Source organism: Diabrotica virgifera, chromosome 3, assembly GCF_917563875.1.
Source record: "Diabrotica virgifera virgifera chromosome 3, PGI_DIABVI_V3a".
NCBI lineage: Eukaryota > Metazoa > Arthropoda > Insecta > Coleoptera > Chrysomelidae > Diabrotica > Diabrotica virgifera.
In genome coordinates, this window is record NC_065445.1 from 218077142 (window position 1) to 218104098 (window position 26957).

General features: G+C 32.8%; 1 protein-coding gene across 1 annotated transcript in view; it reads right to left on the reverse strand.

Annotated features, from left to right (window-relative positions):
* The window catches only part of LOC114331342 (hydrocephalus-inducing protein-like), a 691883-nt gene that overhangs the window by 187718 nt on the left and 477208 nt on the right, over positions 1 to 26957 (reverse strand). Inside the window, exons 51-55 of the mRNA XM_050647266.1 lie at positions 26242 to 26553; positions 25507 to 25814; positions 24097 to 24289; positions 9298 to 9427; positions 6313 to 6691 (exon numbers count right to left, since the gene is read on the reverse strand). Of these exons, the coding sequence (XP_050503223.1) occupies positions 6313 to 6691; positions 9298 to 9427; positions 24097 to 24289; positions 25507 to 25814; positions 26242 to 26553 (1322 nt within the window). The remainder of the gene's footprint in view (positions 1 to 6312; positions 6692 to 9297; positions 9428 to 24096; positions 24290 to 25506; positions 25815 to 26241; positions 26554 to 26957) is intronic.

The window sequence follows — 26957 nt, forward strand, 5'->3', positions numbered from 1 at the left end:
TACTTAAACTAGACCCCAACTATAGCCTCAGGTTTTCTCAACATTCTGTTTTTTGAATCATTTGTTTATGTTGGATAATAAAAAAGTTAGGTGCTTTAACAACTAGATATGTTCTTCATCAATACACGCTGTTTCTAAATAAGTGCGAAAAACTTTAAGGGATAATTATGCATGAAAAAATAATTACAGTTGGCTTTATAAACGTATGTCCGCAAACGTTTAGTTTCCGAGGTACGGGATATTGAATTTTTTCTTACAAACTGACGATTTATTTATTGCTTTAAAACCAGTTAAGATATGCAAAGGAAATTTGGTAGGTTTTAAGAGCTATTTAACTGTTTAGCAACAATACTATTACAGTGGTATTGTTAAAGGATCAGGCTATAACCTGTTCATAAAATCACATAAATCGGCCAACAGGTTTAGGAAAGACATCAAAAATGACCAAATTTTTAAGTGGGCCGATTTCTATGCTAGAAAGTTTATATTAAGTGGGATTTTTTTAAGTAGGTATTAAGATTCTTAGGGTCAGTTGCGGATGGTGATAATTTTATTTACGGAGCGCTGATTCGACATTATAAAAAATAATACATGTATAGCCGATTTGCTAATCTGAGACACAACTGTCTTCATTACCATCACAATAAAAAAGCACCATATAGAAATAAACAAACCAAAACACGTTGAATGTTCGAGGAGCACTCCCACATCATGATTAGTGAGTGCTCCTTGTGCTTGTTTATTTCTAGTGCATCTTTATTGTAATTGTAGTGTAGACAGTTGTGTCTCAGATTAGCGAATCGACTATATATACAGTGCGTTTCATTAAAAACATATCTTTGATGCAGGATAGTGTTGTGAAAGACCCTGTAAATAACTGTTTTTGATATCTCCTATAATAACAGACGGAAATAATATCTCAAGGAAAAAAAGCATAGGGAGATGCAGAATATCGTGGCTGCGCAACGTGAGAGAAGGTACGGATGTACGTCAAATGAACTTTCAGAGCAGCCGTCCCTAAAATCCGAATAGCTAAGATGATTGCCGACCTCCGTCGCAGAGATGGCACTTATAGAAAAAGAACAGATATAGGTAACGGATTTTGTTAAAAAAGTTGATTACCCTGTATATTCAACGTACATAAAAAGGATACCCCGCGTTAAGATAGGTAAAGTGAGTTCACTTCAATATTTTTTTCCATTTTTTTTACGTTCTATGTGGTTAAATATTAACATTTCACAATTTTAGCCCACCCCTTCTTACTACCCTTTCACCAAAATGTAATTTTTTCCTTTTTATTTATTTTTTTGGTGGGTTGTAATCAGAGACATGTTAACTAAGCAAAAAAGCGTAACGCGCGGCAGTCGATCGGTGGTCTATCTATCTCTTTTTACTAAGCGATACCGTTCATATGAAGGACAAAGGTGGCTAGACCACTCAAAATGAATATTGACCAATGGCGTCCTTGATATCGGCGTTACACCCCGATGCATTGAGTGGCATATGACTAGCCTCGTCTATAGTTAACATGTCTCTGGTTGTAATCAATTTAAACATTTCAAAAAATTCACACGGTGAGCTGAGACGTTTAGAACACTTGTCTAGGTTTTTGGTCCCGTAGCTACCTACATACTACAAATGCATTTTTACGTTATATCTGGTTTTTGAAGAATGTGCAGGTCAATTTTTAATTTATTTTCTGTATTTTATCAAAAAATATATTTCAATTTTTTTCACATTTATCAATTCTATTCACTGAGAGGTGCGCCACCTTCAAAAACCCAAAAAACTGTTTGTTATAGGTTTTGGGGTAATTTTTTAGAAAGTCGTGGGCCAAAATTGCATGGCGTCTTATTTTTTAATCACATAGAAAGTAAAAAAATTCAAAAAATTTATTTTTTAGAGTGAGAGCATTTGCCTATTTGAACGAGGGTACCGTTTATTATAACAGCAAACCGTATATCAATAGCAAAAGGGGACCAGGAAGAAGACGCAACTCTTGGCTTAAAAACCTACGACAATGGACGAATATGACCTCCATAGAACTATTATCACATTATCACTATTGTAACATCAGGTATGCAGATGACACCATAGTATTTGCGGACAAACTAGAAGATCTACAAGTCCTCATGAACAAAATCACGTATTATAGTCAACAATATGGACTCAATATAAACGTAAAGAAAATAAAGCTTATTATCGTCGGCAAGAAAAAGATAACAGAAGGTCAACTCTATATCAACCAAACCCCTGTAGAAAGAGTGAGGCACTACAACTACCTCGGCACCATAATAAATGAAGAATGGACCAACAACCAAGAGATAAGAGCGCGCATCGGAAAAACTAGATCAATCTTCAACCGTATGGGCGCGTTTTTCAAGAGCCACAACCTTTCTCTTGGTATAAAAGTAAGAATGTTGAGATGTGACGTCTTCTCAGTCCTTTTTTATGGTGTTGAATCAGGCACCTTGAACGAGGATATGTGCCGAAAGTTGGAAGCATTTAAGATGTGGCTGTATCGGAGAATTCTTAAAATCCCATGGACTGATCGAGTCACAAATGAGGAGGTCCTTAGAAGAATGGGGAAGAACCGAGAGGTACTGACCACCATCAAATCTCGAAAGTTGGAATACTTTGGACACATTATGCGAAATGAATCCAGATATGCCCTCCTACAAGCCATCCTGCAAGGAAAAATATTTGGAGAGGCCCAGGAAGAAGAAGAACAACTTGGTTAAAGAACCTCAGAACTTGGTTCAACACAACATCTGTGCAGCTTTTCCGCGTTGCTGCTAGTGTTGCCCAAAATCGGTCTTGGTCTTGCAGTCTTGGTCTTGTTCTTGCGTTTTAGCAAGACCAAGACCAAGACCAAGACCGCCTTATATTAGCAAGACCAAGACTAAGACTGACCGTGCAAGACTTGAGCAAGAACAAGACTAAGCCTGCGAGACTCTTGCGTCTTGCAGTTTGAGCGTCGTTTTATGGAATAATACAGGGTGTAACAAAAATACAGGTCATAAATTAATTCACATATTCTGGGACCAAAATAGTTCGATTGAACTTAACTTACCTTAGTACAAATGTACACATAAAAAAAGTTACAGCCCTTTGAAGTTACAAAATGAAAATCGATTTTTTCCAATATATCGAAAACTATTGGAGATTTTTTATTGAAAATAAACATGTGGCATTTTTAGGGCAGTAGTATCTTAAGAAAAAATTATAGTGAAATTTTTAGATACCCCATAAACATTTTATGGGGGTTTGGTTCCTTTAAACCCCCCAAACTTTTGTGTACGTTTCAATTTGATTATAATTTTAGTAACATTAGTTAAACACAATGCTTTAAAAACTTTTTTGTCTCTTGGTACTTTTTCGAAAAGTCAGTATTTGTCAAGATATTTTGCATATTATTTGTCAAATCCACCACATATTTGTATATGGCCACATATATGTTATGAGTTATGTTCATCTGTGATATGGCTAAGTACGATTATGGAGACTTGATAATAATAGGAAAATTTATTTATGATTTACATTTTTAGGTATATTTTGAACCATATTAAAAAAGAAGTCACATCTCGATAAAATGTGCCTTATCGAAAAAATACAAAGAAGCAAAAAATTTTAAAAACACTGTGTTTAACTAATGGTATCGCAGTAATAGTTTAATTGGAACGTACACAACCATTTGGGAGGTTTAAAGGAACAAAACCCCCATAAAATCTCTACGTAAACATATTAGAAAAGAAGCCGCAACTCGATAAAAACTGCCTTGTCGAAAAAATACTAAGAACCAAAAAAGTTTTAAAAATACTGAATTTAACTAGTAGTATCACAATAATAATTTAATTGAAACGTACACAAAAGTTTGGATGGGTTTAAGGGAATAAAACCCCCAAAACATTTTTATGGGGTGCACAAATGTCACTATAATTTTTCTTTAAGATATTCCTGTCATAAAAATGCCACATGTCCATTTTCAATAAAAAATCTCTAATAGTTTTCGATATATTGGAAAAAATCGATTTTCATTTTGTAACTTCAAAGGGCTGTAACTTTTTTTATATGCATATTTGTACTGAGGAAGTTAGGTTCATTAGAACTATTTTTGGTCCTAGAAAAGGTAATTTAATTTATGACCTGTTTTTTGTTATACCCTGTATAAAATAGTTCGGGTATATGCTTAGAGACTATGAGATACAAAAAAATACGTAACAACAATTTGGAAAATTGGCTTTATCCACATTATGAACAATGCGATGAACATACATACCGAATTAAAAATATGAACACTTATTTATTGGATACGTACTCAGAGGTCATAATATATTATTATACATACTATGTAAAAATAAAATATTTCATTCTTTACCAATATCAGACGACGCCTTCGCTCCGAAATTAATTACAATTGAGCAATTGTCTAGATTTTTAGAATAGCAACCTTTCATAAAATAATCTTCCTGTGTTGTGTGTATAATAATATCGCATTGAAACTTTTAAAGAAGTATGTCGCCTATAAGGTGATAAAAATATAATACGAATACCATATCCACTGTTACAGACAACCACTCAATTGTTTTTCCTTATCCATATCGTAAAGACTAAACGTCCTACTTATAAACTGTTTGCAATTAGATATTAGATCAATCGGCCAAACAAAATTTTTTGCTGAAAAAGTACTAGATAAGATAATGCCTGGCTACCCTGGTAAAATGTGAGCACGGCATTCAAAAAAAGAGATATGTATTTATTATTATATAAAAAGAGATATTGGCCGATGTGTGATTTTGCCATTGTTTTTTATTGTTAATGAAGAACTTATGAGAGGATGGGCTGCATTAAAAACTAAAAAACAATGTTTTTTAAAATGAAATACACAAATTACTTATCGACAACTGATAAATAAAGTTTAAGCTTCAGTTTAGACGCTTCGAGATTTCGAAAATAATATTTTTTACTTGTGTTTTTGAGACTCGAAAATCGTCATTTTTCGATTTTTTTCAGTTTTAAATTGTTTATAACTCGGAAACGAATAACTTTAGATAAAAACTACAAAAGACCTTTTTTATTCCATATAATTCAAAGAACCTAAAATAAGTCTGCCAGGGCTGAAACAATTGATTTTTATAATTTGTTTAATTGTTTTTACATAAATATCGAAATAACTCAGAAATTACGGCATTTCGTAATAGGAAATATTATATGAAAATTAATAGTATTTATTATGGTTCAAAATGCAAAAATATACAGGGTGTTCTATTCGAAATACGAAAGTTCATTATATTTTCAAAAAATAAAACGCAAGATCTGGCAACAATCTGTAATTACCACTATAATATCGGCCGCATTAGAAGACCTTTACCCACCAAATTCTATAAAAATCGTTCAAGTCGTTTCCGAGATATTATAGGCGTTCCATACATAAAACTCACTCAGCATAAATGTTACATAATTAAACTGCGTGTATTACTTTGTATTATTTCTTGTTAAAAAAGTCAATCTTAAAATTTTCAACTAATAGCAAACAAAAATTATCAACTAATAATAGTGTCAAAGCTATTGCGTACTGTGCTGTAATTTAATTTGTAGTTTTTTATTTTTTATTTGAATAAATGGCAAATTGTAGAACTCTTTTATTCCATTTCATTTCATATACCTAATGTGAGAGTCCATCATTCCCTTTCTAGACAGATAATGTTCTTTAAAATACAGTCAAGTTTATGTCATTTGTTTGTTTTTTTGTGTTTTCACCATCTTTTAGCACATGTCAGGTTATTAAATGCAAACGTTTATTAAGAAACATACTGACTCCCGTAGGACATGGTAGATAGCCCAGTTAGTTAGAGTATAGGTAAGGATAGTTTAGATTGTGGGTTCAAACCCACCTAATGTGAGTTGTTTTTTAATAAATAGCAATATGCTAGTGGGTAACTGCGAGACTTGCAAGACTCTTGCTGCAAGACCAAGACCAAGACCAAGACTGGGAGTGCAATACCAAGACCAAGACCAAGACCAGGTGTACTGGTGCAAGACCAAGACCAAGACTGCCCAAGTCTCGTCTTGGTCTTGCATTTGGGCAACACTAGTTGCTGCAGATAAGGTGAAGATTGCCATGATGATCGCCAACACTCGTCACGGATAGGCACATCAAGAAGAAGAACTATTCAGGGCGGCTGTAAATAGGATTAAATGATCAAATGTAATGGCCAACGGCCTTAGGGATACCGCACCCTAAGAGGAAGACCGTTTATTCCATAAATACTCACTTATAATAAAATTAAATAAATGTGATTAAATTCTTACTTTGATTTGGTTTCACCTATTCCAGTAACATGAATCTCAATAACCTCCAGGTTCTCTCCGTTCATCTTCGAACACTTACCAGCGGTTTCATGTCTGCTATAATCGTTATCTTCCAATTCAAAGTAATAGTCGGGCAACAAACTTTGGCCGGTAACAGAAAATTCCATATTTTTTAGATCTGGATGCAAGGAGCTGATTTTGGATTTTAGTTTATAAAAATATTGGGAAGCCACTGCTGGATTAAAAATTATTTGAAATACTGTAGAGATAGATGGCTGAATCTCGGTGTTTCGAGGAATGATTTGGAAGGGTTGATCGTAGTTTTGTTTAACAAAAGGCTTCATACGCAATTCTTGCTCAAAAGAACTATCCTGAGTACCTATATAATTATAGCGTAATTGATTATAACTATATATTATATTAAATTGAAAATTGGAAGAAAACCGAGGCCTATTGGTCGAGATTACAAAACAAAAACAAAAACAGGATAAGAAAGGAAACAAGGAAAAAAATATAATATTCTACGCCGACGACGCAGTTCAATGAATGCTAGACCGGTTTAATAACAAAGCCAAGGCTTTTAACATGAAAATTTCGTCATACAACACGAAAAGCTTGGTAATATCGAACGAACCAGTAAGGTGCAAACATGACATTGAGAATCAAATGATAGAACAAGTAATAAAATTTATAATTAAATTTAAGGAGCGATATTAACATTGAAGAGGAAGTAAAGGAACAAGTGGCAAAAGCAAACAGAGCAATAGGATGGCTTAACGACAGAATAAGGAGAAAAAGCTTAAATATACAAGTCACAAGCACGATAAAAATTTACAAGCACGATATTTGGAGATAAATGAAATGATCGAAAAATATATCTGAAAACAAACACTACTAGACACAACAAGGAGTAATAAGATTAGTAGCAGCAGAATATTAGCAAAATAAATAACATTATTGAATGGGTGCACGAAAGAAAAATAAAATGGAACAGTCATATCAGTCGAATAGTAGAAAAGGACTAGTTAGAGTAGCCCGGGATAAGTCTTCAATTGGAAGAAGAAAAACAGGTCGTCCACGGAAAAGATGGAATGCTAATATTTGCCGGCAATTTGCGTGTACAAAAGTAAAAGAAGAAGAGAAAAGAAGACAATCTACACATAAATGATGTGCATATCCAAAAGGATAATTTCCTTAATAAATCAATAATAGGTTGATCAGGTTTATTAATTCGTAAATAAGGTAGGTACGTAATAACTGATATTTTAAGTATTAGATAGTTATGAGCTGGTAGAAAAGGTGGAGTTAACGGAGACAGTAACAGCAATGGTTACCAGAATAACAAACGAGGAAGTGGCTCAAGCGCTTCAAAAATTAAAGAAAGGAAAAGCAGTCGGACCAGATGATATTCCTGGGGAAGTATGGAGAGCATTGGGAGAGACAGGAATAAGTTGGCTAGCAGGTCTATTTAATAGAATTATGGAAGTTGGACAAATGCCAGACGAATGGAGAAGCAGTATATTAGTACCTGTCTACAAAAACAACGGAGACATACAACAATGCACAAACTACAGGGCTATAAAACTACTTAGCCACACCATGAAAATATGGGAGAGAGTAATTGATAGACGGATACGTGAAGAAACTGAAATATCCGATAATCAATTTGGCTTTATGCAGGGCAGATCAACAACAGATGCAAATTTCATTGTAAGACAACTGATGGAAAAATATAGGAATAAAGAGACCAACGCTTATATGGTATTCATTGATCTTGAGAAAGCATATGATAGAGTTCCTCGAGAGATTCTGTGGTGAGCACTCGATAAGAAAGGAGTCCCTGGCGAATATGTAAAGATTGTGAGAGATATGTATGAGGGAGTAACGACTAGTGTTAGAACAGGTGTGGGAGAGACTGATAAATTTCAGGTGAAAGTAGGATTGCACCAAGGCTCGGTGCTTAGTCCTTATTTATTCTCATTAATTTTGGACCAGATAACAGCGAAACTACAGGGTAGTATTCCGTGGTGCCTAATGTATGCTGATAATGTACTGTTGATAGGAAATAGTGAAGGAGACTTCGAACAAAAACTGGAAGAGTGGAGACAAGCCCTGGAGGAAAAAGGTTTAAAACTTAGTAGGACAAAAACAGAGTATTTGGAATGTTCATTTAAAGATGGAGTTACTACAAATAAAATGGTATCTTTGGATGGTGAAATGATTGTGAAAAGCAATAGTTTTAAGTACCTAGGATCGGTATTACAGAGTCATGGAGAAATAGATGCAGATGCATGCAGTAAAATTAGGGCTGGATGGATGAAGTGGAAAGAAGCGAGTGGTGTGTTGTGTGACAGAAAAATTCCAATGAATGGAACTGGAACGGAACTGAATGTTAGGCAGTGAAAAAGAAAGAGGAACAACGAATGCATGTGGCGGAAATGAGAATGCTTAGATGGATGAGTGGAGTGACAAAGAAGGATAAAATTAGAAATGAGTATATTAGGGGAAGTCTAGGTGTGGCACCAATTGATGCCAAAATGAGAGAGCATAGGTTAAGATGGTTTGGTCATGTTCAACGTCGAGACGTTAATCACCCAATACGAAGAATAGCTGAAGTGCAGATTCCTGGAAGGAGTAGGAGAGGAAGACCAAAGAAGACCTGGGCGGAGACGATAAGGCAGGACATGTTGGTAAAGGGGATTAACATTGATATGACCCAAGATAGAATTGTGTGGAGAAATGCAATTAGGGAAGCCGACCCGCATAGGGATTAAGGCAAAGAGAATGATGATGATGAGCTGGTAGAAAACGCTCTTTGAGTTTGACGCTGAAACTTGGCGGTAATCAGAAAGAAAGAAGTAACAAGAATGGACAAATAAAAAATATATTATTTTTTATTCTTAATTCAGAACTTGGTTAGTGATTCAATAATACTTATTATAAAAAATGTTAATGTAGCAACTCTTGTCCAACAACTAAACTTACTTTCCAAAGCAACTCCATTCTCCGCAACGGTCCTATTATTTTTTGGTTCATCCACAGATTCCATTAAAGTCCATTCCAAGTTTAAAGGAACTAGACCACAATTAAAGACTTCCAACGAAAGGTTACTTTTCTGCAATTAACAAAATATTATCATATACAGGGTGTTTCATTAATAATTGTCCATATAGTAACTGGAGGAACATTAGCACAAAATACGAAGATTTAACCTAAAACACTTACATAAAATGTGGTTCCTTACTGAGTTACAGGGTGTTTTATCTAAAATATTAAAAATTATTTTTGCTCAGCACTTTAAAACTATTCATCCTTTTGGAAGGTATCCTTTTCATACTTGGCAGAAAGTATAGGTACTGTACAAGCTACTAAATTATGTCAAACAAACGTTTCTGGCTATTACCAGAGGCGTACGACGGGGGAAAGTGAATGGTTGACCCTTTCCAAATTCCACGCCACTGGCGAAATTGCTATTTTAGTTCAATTTTTGGATTCTGCAATACTTTCTATGAAAATAATATACTCTTCATTCGTAACGATAAAGTCATTAGTTTTCGAGATATTTGAAGTTAAAAATGAAACGACACGGTTATTTTGATTAATGTATCGTGTCACTTCATTTTTATTTTCAAATATATCGAAAACTAATCATTTTATCGTTACGAATGAAGAGTATATTATTTACAAGTATTGCAAAATTAAAAAATTACACTAAAATAGCAATTTCGTCAGTGGCGTAGAATTTGGGAAGGGTCAACCATTAACTATCCCTTGTCGTACGTCTCTGGTAGTAGCTAGAAACGTTTATTTATCTTAATTTAGTAGGGTGTACAGTACCTACACTTTCTGCCAAGTATGACAAGGATACGCCAAATAGTTTTAAAGTACTGGGTACAAATAATTTTTAAATTTTAATCATACATATGACATATGAATCATATCTTAAATTAATCAAAATAACTGTGCCGTTTCATATTTAACTTCAAATATCTCGAAAACTAATGACTTTATCGTTATAAATGAAGAGTATATTATTTACGTAGAAAGTATTTAAGAATCTAAAAATGGCACAAAAATAGTAATTTGTCCAGTGGTGTAGAATTTTAGAAGGCTCAACCATTTACCATACCCTTTCGTACGCCTCTGGTAGTAGCTAGAAACGTTTGTTTATCATAATTTCGTAGGGTGTCTAGTAGTCGCACTTTCTGCCAAGTACGAAAAGGATACGTCGAATAGTTTGAAAATTCTGAGCAAAAATATTTTTTAAATTTTTAGAAAAAACACCCTGTAACTCAGTAAGGAACCACATTTTATTTAAGTGTTTTAGGTTAAATCTTCGTATTTTGTGCTAAGGTTTCTCCAGTTACTATATGGACAATTATTAATGAAACACCCTGTATACTTATTAAGAGAACCAGATACACTCAGACGCAAAAAACGCAACGGAGAAAATCTTGGTATAATTCGTAGTATTACAGTTTTTTTAAGCCCTATTTTGATGATTTTTTTAACATACCCCTAACAACACAAAACATTCCAGGAATGTACTATCAAAGTTCTATTAATGTTTGAATATACTGGTCATTCAAGGAACATTCGGTGAATATCTGATTAAGTTATCGTGGAATGTTACCACAAGGCATTCTATGAACACACTACCAATGTCCTATATTTTAAGAGAGGCCATTTACTATTCAATTTGCATTCATTTTCAAATTTGCTCTGCGTGTATATGTATTTAGGCTTAGGCAATCCAAATCACGTGACTTCTGGTTCTGGTTCTGGTTGGCATGGCATGGCATACAGGTTACAGAGGTTATGTTTGTAATATCATTTCAATTCATCATTTCACTGTTTATCGTCATATTTTGGATTCATTTGGATTTCGTTTGCTGTATTTTGTGAACTTTATAAACTTTACCACACTGCAAAGTGATTATTTAAGGAAATTATTATTGGAGACACCAGATGTTTGGAGGAAGGTAGGGCAAAATTGATGAATTTTGCAAGCAATCACATTATTTCTTTTATTGTTTTAGATATTTATTGAAGCTGAAAATAATTGGAGATTTAGATCCATATACAATTCAGTCAGAATTGGATTTTACCATAAAGTGCATTCCACCAAATTACTATTATAGATATTATAGATGAAAGCATAACAAAAGCCTTCTTTAAGAGAGAGTTAGCCTTTTTAAAGTTGGAGTAAAGATGGAAGTCACAAGCAACAACTTCGTAAGTACCTACAAGAATATTGAGGAAATCCAGCTCCTGGATACTACTGGGCAAACTAGAAGATTGAAGAGGACAAAGCCTTTTGAACTAGTTTGAGTGATAGTGAAAAGCAGAGCATAATGCTTGTGTGCATGTGTATGTTAGAATAGTGCGGTTAGAAAAGCAGAGCATAGTGCTTGTGTGCCTGTTAGATTAGATAAGAGACGCTATGGGTAAGCTCTTTATTTTAAGGAACAGTAGTAATTTAGGTTAAATTAAAATTGCTCATTGGTCAGAGTTATGACCAGATTGTAATTCTAATGAACAATTCAATACAATGAATCGTCATCGTAGTGATGATTATGGAAAAAAATATATGACAAGATTTTGTGCAATAAAAATGTTTATATTTATCAAGGATATATTATTTGGTATGGCTACATATACAGTCGGAAAAATGAAAGAATACTCATGAATGAACATATAAAACACGCTGTATTTTCCTGTCACCGTGTCACAAAGAAAATTGTCCAGTGCAAGTAACAATAATTATTACATGTACTTGTGCTGACCAGTTTTTTGTGTGACACGGTGACAGAAAAATACAGCGCGTTTTATATGTTCGTTCATGGGTATTCTTTCAATTTTCCTACTGTACTTCTGGTATATCGTCGGTGATGTGACAATACCTCCTATCTGCTTTTTCATGAATTTTGTAGGAGATAAAAAACTTGTTTGGGCCACCTCGTGTTTTCATATATTTTTTGATTTGTTTTGTAGTAAATTCAACTATTTATTTACCACGAAACAAGTCAAAACTTACGTATGAAAACAGGAGATGACCGTAAAAAATGTTTTTCGTCTCCTGCAAAACTCATGAAAAAACATATAGGAGGTATTGTTACATCACTGACGATATATTTCAGAGAATGTCTAAAAAATATACTTTGAATGTCCTAAGAACATTCATGGAATGTTTCAACAAGACATTCAGTCTAAACAATATACTGTGAATGTTCAAAGAACATTCGTAGACATTCATGGAATGTTCCAACAAGACATTCAAGGAATGTTTAAAATGCTGACACAGCACTTTCCTGGGACTTTCCAGGGACGTTTGTGTGCTTTTGGGGACATTCTAGGAATGTTTTTAATGTCCTGTGTGTACCTTCTAGGAACATTCCTGGAATGTTTTGTGTTATTAGGGACTGTGTAAAAATCTATAAATTTTAATTTGGTATAGTGAATTTTTTTAATAAAATTTTGTATTTGACTTATCATACGAGGTTAATCGAAAGGTGTTGTTTTATCCTAACTTTGAAATATGTTGTGGAATAATTCCGTTAGCGTATTTTCGTAAAACCTTGTTTTTCGTTTGCAACCATGTCTTCTAAGCATTATGATTTTTGTTTCATGTGAAAATATCGATTGGTTCATTTTTAGGAGCGAAATTACTTTGCCACCTACAATTTACGACTTTTCCTATTATTACCCTTATCTTTTCTATTAATTTTTAATAAGACGATGGGGACTTTGGTGACTGATATCGAAGGATTGTCATATCGACATCCCAGAAGCACTGTATTTAAATAATGATTAAAAGCAACGACATAATCTTGGTTTTAATGAACAATGATAACAAAAACAAAACATAAAAAAACAACTTAAATGTAACTTAACCTAAGTACGCAAATAACAAAAAAAAGTACAAAAAAATAACTTAATACTTTGTATTGCCTCCCCTAGCATCTGTAACTGCCTATACACGTCGGCTTATGCTGTCTATGATGTTGCGAATATAATCTTGCTGAATGTTTTGCCATTCCTCCTCTAGAGCCAAGCGAAGTTCGTTAATTGAGGCTGGGGTACTTCGCGACCTCTTATATTTCTACCAAGCATATCCAAACGTGTTCTATTGGGTTCAGGTATCTGGCGAACACGCTGGCCGGTTCATTTTATTAATTTATTTAATTAATTAATTAATTTATTTATTTAATTAATCCCAACTTCCTCTACTCTAAATATTGCATGACAAACATTGCAGAGTGGGGTCGCGCATTATCTTGCATTAATAGAAAATCATCGCCGATATATTGAGAAAAGGATACTACGTGTTTCGCTAAAATTTTCTCAATATACCGGTGTGTAGTCAACGAACCCTCAATAAATACCACTTCAGTGTGCGCCTCTCGGGATATTCCTGCCCATACCATCACGGAACCCCCTCCATGGCTAACGCGAGGACTGAAAGTGCACTCCGCAAATCTTTCTCCAGTTCGACGCCATACTCGTTCTCTCCCATCTGATTAGTGAAGACAGTCTAGACTCATCCGTAAAAAGAACATTACTGGATTGTCCTAAATTCCAATGTAAATATTCCCTGGAAAATTGTAGTCTAGCCTCTCTGTGCCGTGGAAGTAATTTGGGCCCAGTTGCTGGTCGGCAACTTTGCAAACCAAATTCATGTAATCTTTGACGAACTGTAAATACACTAGCATTATTGCCTTGAACCTCTTGAAGCTGATTTCTTGTTTGCACCGCTGTTAAATGACGATCCCGCAAAGCGTTGACTAGTATAAAACGATCATCTAAAGCGGTAGTTTTGCGCTTCCTGCCACTTCCCGCTTTACGCTTGTTTGTTCCAATTCGTATAAAACGTTCCACTACCCTTTGGATGGTAGAGCGATGAGTGTGTAGTACTCTAGCCACATATTCATATTTTCGCCCATCTTCAACCAGAGCAACGGCTTTCGCACAATCTTCGACACTAAGAACCATGATCAATCATAGGTAAACAAAATGTAAGTGTCAATATGACATAATGATAGCAGTCACCAAAGCCACCTCGTCATATTACAAAATAACTTCAAAATAATCATAATTAAAAAAGTCCTAAATAGGGAACTTGCATACATTTTTAAATTCGAAAAAAAATTTATAAATCACAACATAACATAATTTAAAACATGTATCAAAGATGAAAAAGTTTTGTTTGTCTTTCGTTTGGCCCCTAAAGACGATTAAAAATTCAAATTAAAACAGGTGGTCCAAAACGCTTCGTGACGTCACTTGGTTTTACATTTACATTTTTCCAATAAAGTAAACAGAATTTTAAATTAGACGTTATAAACGTCAGTAGAAAATACATTTATGTGACGTTACAAGTGTTTTTGATCGTTTGAACTATTCATAGAAAAATTCGTACTTTTACAAAATGGTTTTATTTTCAATAGTAAACCTTCGTTCCTTTCCTTCAAAAACAGTATAAAACTACAATTTTAACAAACTGGTATATATTATTACAATGACATACGATAAATGTCATTAGAATATAAATATTTTTGACTTATTCCACGACGATGAGCTTGCCAAATACCCAAGTAGGTGGAGGCCAATAAACTAAAGAAGGAGAAGAAGAATATACCTAAATATAAGGTTGTGTCTAGGTATGCGTTACCGTATACGCAAATAAAAAAGTTAAGAGTGTCAGTGATTTCTTATTTTTTATTTGTTTAGTGTTTGTTTTTAAATTAACTACGGAGTGTGGACAATTATTTAGTTCTTTTAATGAGTTTAAGAACATTTTAAAACAGTACGAAAAAGATAAGAGACTATAAATTAATATATATTTTTTTAGTTATCAATGAAATAGTATGTATTACCGTAAAAGATTAAAATAAAAAGAAGACCTAAAGCTTTCACAATAATAATTAACTTGTTCTGAAGCTATTATCCTTGTGGCATTTTTGTAATCAACTATTCTAAATGGGAACTAAGCCACAATTTAACCAAAAAATGATTTTATTAACGTTTCGACGTCTAAATCGGACGTCGTTGTCAAAATACAAAATATTATTAAATTAAACAAAAATGGTGTTGCTTAGTAAAAAATTTTTCTAATAATTTATCTAATCTGACTAATTTTTGTATTTTGACAATGACATCCGATTTGGACGTCGAAACGTTAATAAAATCATTTTTTTAGTTAAATTGTGGCTTATTTCCCATTTAGAATAGTTGATTATAATAATTAACTTACGTATAAAAATTATTCTATCAGTATTTTGTACGTGTCATATCAACTAAATACATATATTTATTTTGCTAACCTAAATATATACTTTTATATATACATTGATTTATTACAATTAAGTTTGAAACATCTAAATAGTTCTGCTTCCCTTCCCTTAACAAGTATTTTTCTATCAAACAAACACTAAACATATCAAAATAGCATGTACCAAAATATACAGTCACTGCGCACGTTAAATAATGAAGTCACTGGCTTGATCAAGTTTAATTCGCGTGTACCTAACTTTTTTATTTGCGTACACGTTAGAGTGTACCTAGACACAGCGAAATATAACCATAAGAATAACTAATGTAAAACTATGTGACGTCACGGGTCGTATGAACTATTTTATACCGCAGAAGACTTTAAATATGTATTTCTAAGTTATTACGAGTTTTTGAAGCGTGAAATTTTGGAAATCTCATTTTTAAACAAAACTGAACATTATTATGTAACAAAAAAAATGTGCAAGTTCCCTATTGTGGGTGGCAAATTCATTTGGCTCTAAAAAATGAACCAAGGCATATTTTGATATGAAACAAAAAACACAATGCTTAGGAGATATGGTTGCAACCGAAAAATAAGACTTTACGAAAATTCGCAAACGGAATTATTCCACAGGATGTTTCAAAGTTAGGATAAAAAATCACGTTTTAGTTATCCCCGTACAATAAATCAAATTTAAAATTTTATCAAAAAACTGACTATACCAAATTAAAATCTATAAATTTATACACAGGGTGCTAAAAAATCATCAAATAGGGCTAAAAATAAAAAAAATTTAAATACTTTGAATTTGACCAAAATTTTCTCCGTTGCGTTTTTTTTGCATCTGAGTGTACATATTCTTATAAAGAGAACCGTGTCATATGGCAAAAGTAATTCATATAATAATTAAGTAATATAAATCATATGTCAAAAGAGGCGTAAAATAAAAATTCGAATTATTATCATCTGTGCTTTTTAAGATGTAAATATAAAACAGAACAGAGCGATGAATTAATTGACAAGGGTATTTATAATTGCATTCACGACTTGTCGTTCACCGTGATAATAATCGTTAGCGAGCTAGTTCCTTTATAACCAGAAAATTGAATAAAAATAAACTAAAAGTAAAGAATATTCAGATGTGATTTCAGAATAGGGCTTCCACTATGTGCTTATACTTATTTCGATTTCAATAAATCTCATCAGAGCACTTCTGTAGAAGCACTGAACTGGAATCAAATCATTCTCATCTTTCGGTGTATTAATTAAAATAATTACAAAAGATGCTACTAGCTCCATGCATAAATTCATAGTGGAATTCACTTGGAACAGTGCAGGATGAAATTACTGAATATTTTTCTCTGATCCATGCTCAATGGACCGGCAAATCTTTAGACCTAAAAACGTGAAAAACCATGAATATGATAAGAACGCGAGTCGCTCCAGTAAACTCTCAAAGAAAATAAAAGTTGATGTAAACTGTATACATAATGTTCTTGAACTCCTAATAGTCCAGAAAGCCACTGCGCATCCGCTAGGGAAAATATTCTAATTCGGATTTTTTGCACAATCTTACTCAAAAAGGACTTCTTTTAACAAATTTGCATGTTACCAGGACCAAAAGGTGATCAAAAATTTTTTAAACGCTTTTTTTTTTTGTTTTTTCTCTTAAATTATTTTTTTGCATGGAAAAAAGTTTTTTTTAGGTTTTTTGGATCATTCCAAACAGACAACGTCTTTAGTGACTTTTCTCTAAAAATAATAATTTTTGAAATATAAGCGATTAAAAATTGAAAAATTGCGAAATCGGCCATTTTTAACCCTCAAAAACTATGTGAAAAACTAAAAATTTGAATGTTGCCAAGATAGGTAGATATTCTTTAAACATAGATTGATGAAATCCCGAAGGGTTTTTTGCAACACAATATTCAAAACTCCTTTGTTTTTTAATTGCTAATCAAGCGTGCGCGACACTATTTTCCACCGACAGTATGGTGCAAATGAAAGGAATAAATTCGTTATTTCGTAAACCGGCTACTTTAAGGAAAAATCCCGAAACAGGTCGATTTTTATTTTTAAGTTATGATATTGTGGCATATATGGTATACTAGTGACGTCATCCATCTGGACGTGATGACGTAATCGATGATTATTTTAAATGAGAATAGGGGTCGTGTGCTAGCTCATTTGAAAGGTTCTTCAATTCTCTATTCAGTAATATAAACATTTACATAATTATTTGTACAGGGTGTCCAAAAAATTTTTTTAAATTAAATTATTTGACAAAAAAAGAATTAGAAGGACACCCTGTATAAATAAGTATGTAAATGTTTACATTACTGAATAGAGAATTGAAGAACCTTTCAAATGAGCTACCACACGATCCCTATTCTCATTTAAAAAAATAATCGATTACGTCATCACGTCCAGACGGATGACGTCACTAGTATACCATATACGCCACAATATCATAAATTAAAAATAAAAATCGACCTTTTTCGGGATTTTTCCTTAAAGTCGTCGGTTTGCGAAATAACGAATTTATTCCCTTCATTTGCACCATACTGTCGGTGGAAAATAGTGTCGCGCACGCTTAATTAGCAATTAAAAAACAAAGGAGTTTTGAATATTGTATTGCAAAAAACTCTTCGGGATTTCATCAATCGATGTTTAAAGAATATCCGCCTACCTTGGTAACATTCAAATTTTTAGTTTTTCACATAGTTTTTAGGGATAAAAATGGCCGATTTCGCAATTTTTCAATTTTTAATCGCTTATATGTCAAAAACTATCATTTTTAGAGAAAAGTCATTAAAGACCTTTTCTGTTTGGAATGATCCAAAAAACCTAAAAAAACTTTTTTCCATGCAAAAAAAAATAATTTTAAGAAAAAAACAAATAAAAACGTTTAAAAATTTTTTGACCACCTTTTGGTCCTGGCAACATGCAAATTTGTTAAAAGGAGTCCTTTTTGAGTAAGATTGTGCAAAAAATCCGAATTAGAATATTTTCCCTAGCGGATGCGCAGTGGCTTTCTGGGCTATAAGTGGAGCATAGAGCTTTAGTGAAAACACGCCATATAGACAAGGCGGAAACGGCGGGTTCGTTGGGAAAAATATTCCCATGAGATATTTTTGCATAATCACATTCGTGAGACATCCCAGAATAAGGTTCAAGAAGTCGCCCACGAGAAAAGTGGGCCAATTTTTTTTTAACAATTTTTTTTAATCAAATTACAAAAATCAATATTTTTGGCCCGAACAATTTTTTCTTTAATTTTTTGGACCATTCTGGACAAAAAAGGTCTCTTATAATTTTTGTCTAAAGTTGATCTTTTTTGAGTTATAAGCAATTTAAAATTTGAAAAACGCGAAAATGGCAATTTTTAAGACTTAATAACTCGGTCAAAAATTATTATTTTGAAAGTCAGAAAGTGACTCAATCAAAGTTTAAAGTCACCGTTACATGATCCTGAAGAAATCTGTGTCATTAATTTACTACTAAGCTGTTATTTTTAATTAATAACAATGAGTGGTTAAATCGTATTGACGCTGCTGTAAATGTGAGTGCGAGTAAGATGCACAATTGGACTGCTGGAATGACTTCTCTCTCGCACTCAGCATTTACAGCCCCGCACACGTGCATGGCGCTTATTATTTTTACTTAAAAATAACAGCTTAGTAATAAAATAATGACAAAAATTTCTTCAGGATCTTGTAGGCGGGGCTTTAAACTTTAATTTAGTCATGTATTGACTTTCATAATAATAACTTTTAACCTAGTTATTAAGATTTGAAAATAGCCATTTTTCGTTTTTTTCAATTTTAAATTGCGTATAAGTCGAAAACGATCAACTTTAGAGAAAAATTATAAGAGATCTTTTTTGTCCAGAATGGTCCAAAAAATTAAATAAAAAATTGTTCGGGCCAAAAATATTGATTCTTGCAATTTGATTAAAAAAAAAATTGTTAAAAAAAAATTGGCCCACTTTTCACGTGGGCGACTTCTTGAACCTTATTCTAGGATGTCTCACGAATATGATTATGCAAAAAAATCTCATGGGAATATTTTTCCCTTCGAACCCGCCGTTTTCGCCTTGTCTAATAGGGTTATATTTTGCGCAAGGACCTTCACCTCATTCCAAGACTTTCCTTGACCTTTTATCTCGTCCATGATGGATCTCCAAGTTTGTGCTGAGCGACCTCTTTTCCTTTTTTCTTGGTGATTCCACTCTAGGGCAGTCTTTGCAATACTGGAAATATTTTTTCGGAGTGTGTGGCCGATCCAACCCCACTTCCTGGACTTTATTTCATTTTCTACCCTCTCTTGTTGGGTCAGGTGTAGTAGATCTTCGTTTCTGTTGGTGTTTGGCCAGAAAATACGGCAATTCTTCGTAGATATTTGTTAACAAAGACCTGCAGTTTGTTTGTAAGGGTTTTGTCACTTTTCAGGTTTCACCTCCGTAGAGTAGAACAGACATGCCATTTGACTGGAATATTCGGGTCTTTGTCCTTGTAGTGTACTCGCGAGACCTCCAAACAGGGTTGAGCATGCTGAATGCTTGTTGAGCTTTTCGTATCCTCATACGGATATCGTCTTCTGTACCTCTAAAGTTTTCCACATTTTCAATCAGCCTGTTGTCGAGAGTAAATAGCGTGTTGTTCCTTGCTCTTGGACTTGGTTTTACTAATATTGATTTTCAAACCTATTTTATTGGCTTCAGTGGATAGTGTTTCCAATTGGCCAGCTACATCTTGGAACCTTTGTCCTAATAGGCAGATATCGTCGGCATATACGACAAAGTAAAATATTAGAAAAGGATTTAACTTATTTTTTTATTAGAAAAGGTACATTAATAAAGGTATAATAGACCAGGGCAATCTGTAAAAATATTAGTACATTTGGACGTTGAGAGGTGACTCAAATTTTTTTGCAGAAATTGCTTGAAAATAACTCAAATAATAATATATAGGTTATCCTTCCTCAAAAAGGTCCGGAACATTGTTTAAATAATTGAAATGTCAAAAAATGAAGGAAAAATTCGATTTTTTCTTCGTTTTTTCATTATAACTTTAAAAGTATTCATTTTCGAGAAAAGTTGTACTAACATAAAAGTTGCGTAATTAAATTTCCTACAACATAAAATTAGTTCAAAATTTAAAAAATAGTTACCGTTGCTGCAAAATAGCAATAATTGTGAAAAAAACATACAAAAACAAGTATTTGCATTTTACGTTTTTCAACCATTTATGCTACACTTAGGACCTTCATATTTCACTCTGAAAAACTTTATAGTACAGTAAAACGATACTGTAAATTTCATTAAGATCGGTTCAATAGGTTTTGCAAAATAAATTGTGAAATCCAGCTTTCGCAAAAAAAATTAATTTTTTCAAAGTGTTACAGGAGTGAAAGTAAAGCAGATAGCAAGTTGAAATTTTTTTTGCGTAAAGAAGTGTACTGTAACTTTTATTTGCAATTTGCAAAAATTAAAATTGAATAACTACGACGGCGTCAGGAATTTTTTTAAATAAACATTAATTATTGGTGCTACGCGCAGGACAGCGGATAGTTTGCCCTAATTGGGCATTCCAATGACCTTTGATAATGATTGATACATTTTAAATTTTATTACATTTCGATATAAATAAATAAATTTGTTTATTGCAAAATAAAAACAAACACTCTATCTTTTGAAATAACACTTTTTTTAGCAAAAACTTTCTTTGTTCATATATTTTAACTTAGAGAATAAAAGTTTATTATTTTTAAACATATGCAATTATTTAAACAATATTTTACAAACAATAATAAAATTAGTTTGATTTTTGTGGAATTAAAATATTAAAATACAACAAAATATAAGAAAATAATATATTAGATAAAGATTGGAAGAAATTTTGGTGGAAATCAACTTGTATGAATCGAACACCGCTGTCCTGCGCGTAGCGCCAAAAATTAATGTTTATTTAACACAATTCCTGACGCCGTGAAAGCTAATGGATTTTAATTTTAAAAATTGCAAATGAAAGGTACAGTACACTTCTATAAGCAAAAAACAATTCAACTTGATATCTGCTTTATTTTCAGTCTTGCAGCATTAAAAAAAAAATGAATTTTTTTTTCGAAAGCTGGATTGCAAAATTTATTTTGCAAAATCTATTAAACCGATCTTAATGAAACTTACAGTGTTGTTTAACTATATCATAAATTTTTCTGGGTAAAATATGAAGGTCCTAAATGTAGCATAAATGCTTGAAAAACGTAAAATGCGAATACTTGTTTTTGTATGGTTTTTTTCGCAATTATTGCTATTTTGCAACAAGGGTGACTATTTTTTAAATTTTTCACTAATTCTATATTGCAGGAAATTTAATTACTCAACTTATATGTTAGTACGACTTTTCTCACAAATAAATACTTTTAAAGCTATAATCAAAAAACGGAGAAAAAAATCGAGTTTTTCCTTCATTTTTTGACATTTTAATTATTTAAACAATGTTCCGGACCTTTTTGAGAGGGAGGATAACTCAAATATTATTATTTGAGTTATTTTCAAGCAATTTCTGCAAAAAAATTTGAGTCACCTCTCAACGTCCATCTCAAAACAGATGCGCCCTGGACTATAACATCAGCGTATAAAATATACCGTAGCTATTAATTATGTTAAAAAACATACAGAGACTAACTACAGTCGGAAAAATGAAAGAATACCCATGAACGATCAAATCAATCACTTATTTTGTATTTGCTGCCTTTTTCTATAAATAACAAACGTTTGTTATAGAAAAAGATAGCAAATACAAAATAAGTGATTGATGTGATCATTCATGGGTATTCTTTCATTTTCTCGACTGTAACTAATGTGTTAATGTCCCGTATCGATTGCTGAAAGACACTCTGGCAAATTTCAACTGGAATTCTTTTGAATAGATCTTTTTTGTATTTACATATAAACTAAAAAGTACCTATAAAACCAAACGATATAAAAAATAAATGGTAGTACAGCTTCCGAAGCGAACCACGGCCGGCGACAGACGCTCTGGTCAGTCGTACACCCACCTAATCTTTACGTCGACAGGGTTTGTCTCACGGGCCATGGTTCGCTCCGGGAGCTGTACCTATTTAGAATTATATCACGGTAATCAACTATTCTAAATGGGAAATAAGCCACAATTTAACTAAAAAAATGATTTTATTAACGTTTCGACGCCCAAATCAGATGTTGTTGTCAAAATACAAAATATTACTAAATTAAACAAAAATGTTGTTGCTTGGTAAAAAATTCTTCTAATAATTTATTTAATCTGACTCATTTATATCGGCTATTCAGACATATATTATACATTTTAAAGTAGAAGACTTTAAAATGATATTGCCAATATTTATGAGTTGCGTTCCTGGGACGATTTCACTGAAAGATAGTTAATTCGATTACATGAAATCAACCCCAACTCAAGAATATCCGTCACAAAAAAAATCAAACCCAATTCAAGAATATCATATTATGTGATCTGTCTTTAAAAAGACAACCAAATGCAACGGTGACATGATTTTATGATTTTTTTTTGTGGCGGTTTTTCTTTTGGGGTTGATTTCATGTAATCGAATAACTATCTTTCAGTAAATTCGTTCCAGAAACGCAACTGATAAATATTGGCAATATCATTTTAAAGTATTCTACTTTAAAATGTATAATATATGTCTGAATTCTGATTTGCCGATATAAATGAGTCAGATTAAATAAATTATTAGAAGAATTTTTACTAAGTAACAACATTTTTGTTTAATTTAGTGATATTTTGTATTTAGACAACGACATCCGATTTGGGAGTCGAAACGTTAATAAAATCATTTTTTTTTAGTTAAATTGTTTCTTATTTCCCATTTAAAATAGTTGATTGCAAAAATGTCACAAGGAAATAGCTTCAGAACAACATAATATATCACAGTACTATAATATGTTTTATCTACTCTATGTCATAATATTATGTATCAGTTTTTAGTTTGTGAAAAGTGTCATTATAGATAGCAGTGCGTGTAGGATTTAAAGTGTGCGTGAAGTAACAATGTATTTTAAATGGGATTTACTTTTTGGCACACTTTCAATGGGTTTTTTGGCACACTTTCATATAATCAAATATCCTTAACTTTCGCGTTGTCATAGTAATGACAATTTGAGCAATGACTTACAACAAAATTTTTGACAGTTTTGTGTTTGAAAGTAGTTAGGATTTTTAAATGTAGTTCTAAAAATTGTAGAATAGAAATCAATTCCAGTGACGAAGAGTTACGGTTTTTTTATTTATTTGTCAAAGAGTAGATAAAATATTGTATGAAACTGTGCGTGAAGTACTTTTTGCGAACTTACGGGATGCATAGCACTCGCTCCGTTGTCGCTCGTGCTCTAAATACCGCGTGCGTTCGCAAAAAGCATACTTCACGAACTATTTCATAAATAACTATTTTAATTCACGAAAAAGCATTTTACACTATTCATACCTACTTACATTATTAACATATGTATCAGGAAATACCAATTCTTTTGTATCACAAGAATATGAAGCAAAATCACTAGTGAGTGAAACTAAAAAATTGACAAAAAGTAACTGGTCCGAGTTTATAATTATATTTGGTTCTTTAGCCTCTAGTGCAGTTTTAATTTGTTCCTTTAGGACTTCCATGTTTTCTCCAATATATTTCCTAAAATATAGAAATATAAATAAGGCATATACTCAGTGACATTAGAAGTGTTACACTCAGAAGGAATAATTTCTTGAACTCAATTTTTTGTCAACAGAATGACTATATTTAAAGCATGCTATGATAACAATATAAATATTTTTTATTATTTTATACTTTTTATAAAAACAAAGTTTTACCTTTAATTTTTTTTTGTTAAGAGAGCGATTTATGAAGAACGGCTGGTACAGAAATTTTTAGTTATTATTCCTCAGTATAATTGTATTCACTGTCATATCCCAAAATTGGCAGTCACTGTCACGTTAGTTGTACGGCAATGGAGGTTATGCAAAGTGTATCATGTCTGGACAAACTAAGGTAGAGGATCGCGAAGAAGACCAACTAGTCAACCGAGGTATACCACAGATTGTTAAGATATGGCTCTACTTACTACTTTAGCTTTAGATTACTGGCTCTGCTATACCGTTTTGCTACTAGGTGTCAAATCGCTGACCATTGGTTTGGAGTAGAAAGTAGATCTGGTACTATGCGTACTCTACAACGTCGCATTGAGCCTTTGGACTGGTTTCATTCCGCCAACAACTAGTGCTTCCTTTGACTGCGGACCATTGTTATCAACGTTTGAATCGGTGCAGAAAAGGCAGCATTGGGTAGCAGAGTGGCATAATATAGCATTCGGCGATGAATCGCGATTTTGTTTAAGAATGTATGATGGTGGTGAGATGCTAAGCCGCCGCCATGGAGAGCGATAAGATATTGGGCTTTCTGTTGAGAGGCATGTACCCAGGACAGTTAGAGTAATTGGGCTATTGCCTATGGTCGTCGTTCACAGCTTGTGTTTATGTTATAGTATGACCGCTGCACGTTATGTTGATGACATCTTACAAACCACGATAACCATGATAGGTAATCAATGCAGTTCAAGTTGCTTGGAACCAGGCGCCACAAGCAGACATCGATCATCTCATTTTGCCAATGACTCGACATGTACAGGAGTGTATTCAACTACAAAGGGAGTGGTTAAATACATTACAATTGATTACAATTTAATACAAATTTTTGCTAAGGTTATCGTTTCATGTATTTATTACACCGTTATAGGTCGTTTCATTCTTGATGTAAAGCTACCATGTTGCCAAAAAATTAAGTTGAAGAAATTATTCCTTCTGGGTGTAACATTTCTATTGTCACTGAGTGTATTTAGTTAGGCTACATACTGCGTAAAAGATTCAATGGCGGCTTCCAGACAACTTTTATCATTGTCATCAATTAATTCGGACTCATTGAGAGATAGTTCATTGTTAATACCAACACGAGATAGTTTATCGTTAGTACCAACATTATTGGTAGATATTTTATCGGTTATACCAACATTGGTAGATATTTTATCGTTAATACCAACAGTGGTAGATAGTTTATCGATAGTACCAACATAAGAAAAAGTACTTTGTCTGTTATCCCAGCCCATGTCATTTTCACTGGGTTCAACGAAACTAATTGATGCACAATCCATTTGTATGGGTATCTACAAAAAATATTTTGGATTTTTTATCAGCATTATTTTGGAATACACTATTACTAGCTATGAAAGTTTAAATATTTTATTCAGTTTACAAGATATATTTAGTAAAGTAAAATGAAATAGTTCTCATTCTCATGATGCTCCATATCACACGGAAAAAATTGTGTGGCATAAATCCTAGAACAAAAACGTCGGAAAGCTAAGTATCTAAAAATTATATTAGGCTACACAAAGTGTTTAGACTACAAAATAAATTAAGACATTTACGTGTCTATAGTAGAATAGGAAATTACATAAGAGCAGCAGAAGGTATAAGTATACTGATAAAGAAATGGTTTTCTTCTTTGTAGATAGACATAACTCTGTCTGTTTTTTTCAATGTGCTTCAAAGTAAGTTGTACTGATATAATTAAGTGAAATTTTGGTTTACCTTATGTAAAGTGTTTGGTTCCTCCGATGATATCATCGCCAGAATTTCTTTTCTAGATGTTGGCTTTAAATGTCCTATACTGGGCAGAAAAACTAGATTTGGAACATCGCTTCTGAAGTTGAATCGAAAAGTACTTGTTTTTGAATGATTTTTAATTGAAAAGTATTTTTTATTAATTATCCTTAATGGTGAGTATCCAAAGTCTAAGTGATAGATGATTTCGTTTTGGCTAATATTCCATACTGATGGATTAGAAGCAGGTAGATCATGGACGGTTATTTCTCCTTCATAACATTGACCATACAGTTCCAGCTACAATTTAAAAAGACAAGTACTGTAAGATGCAACTGCAGCTCTAGTTACTTCAATTCAGCTTAACTTTACAAGAAATAAGTCTACAGCAGCTGCGTTCCTTGACATTTCCGCTGTTTTTGATAATGTTAATTTAGACATTCTTTACAAAAAAATGTTGTATATTGGAATCCCTAATTAATTTGCTCTCTTTTTAAAATCTTTATATTCCAACAGATTAACTTATTTAAAAATTAATAATGATGAATTTTCATATCCTCGACTAACTAATATTGGATTGCCACAGGGGAGTATTTTAAGCCCGGTTTTATACATCCTGTACAACATAGATCTTGAAGTAAGTATACCCAACAATACAAAAATTCTTCCAATATGCTGCTGATGTTGTTTTATATACAGAAGGA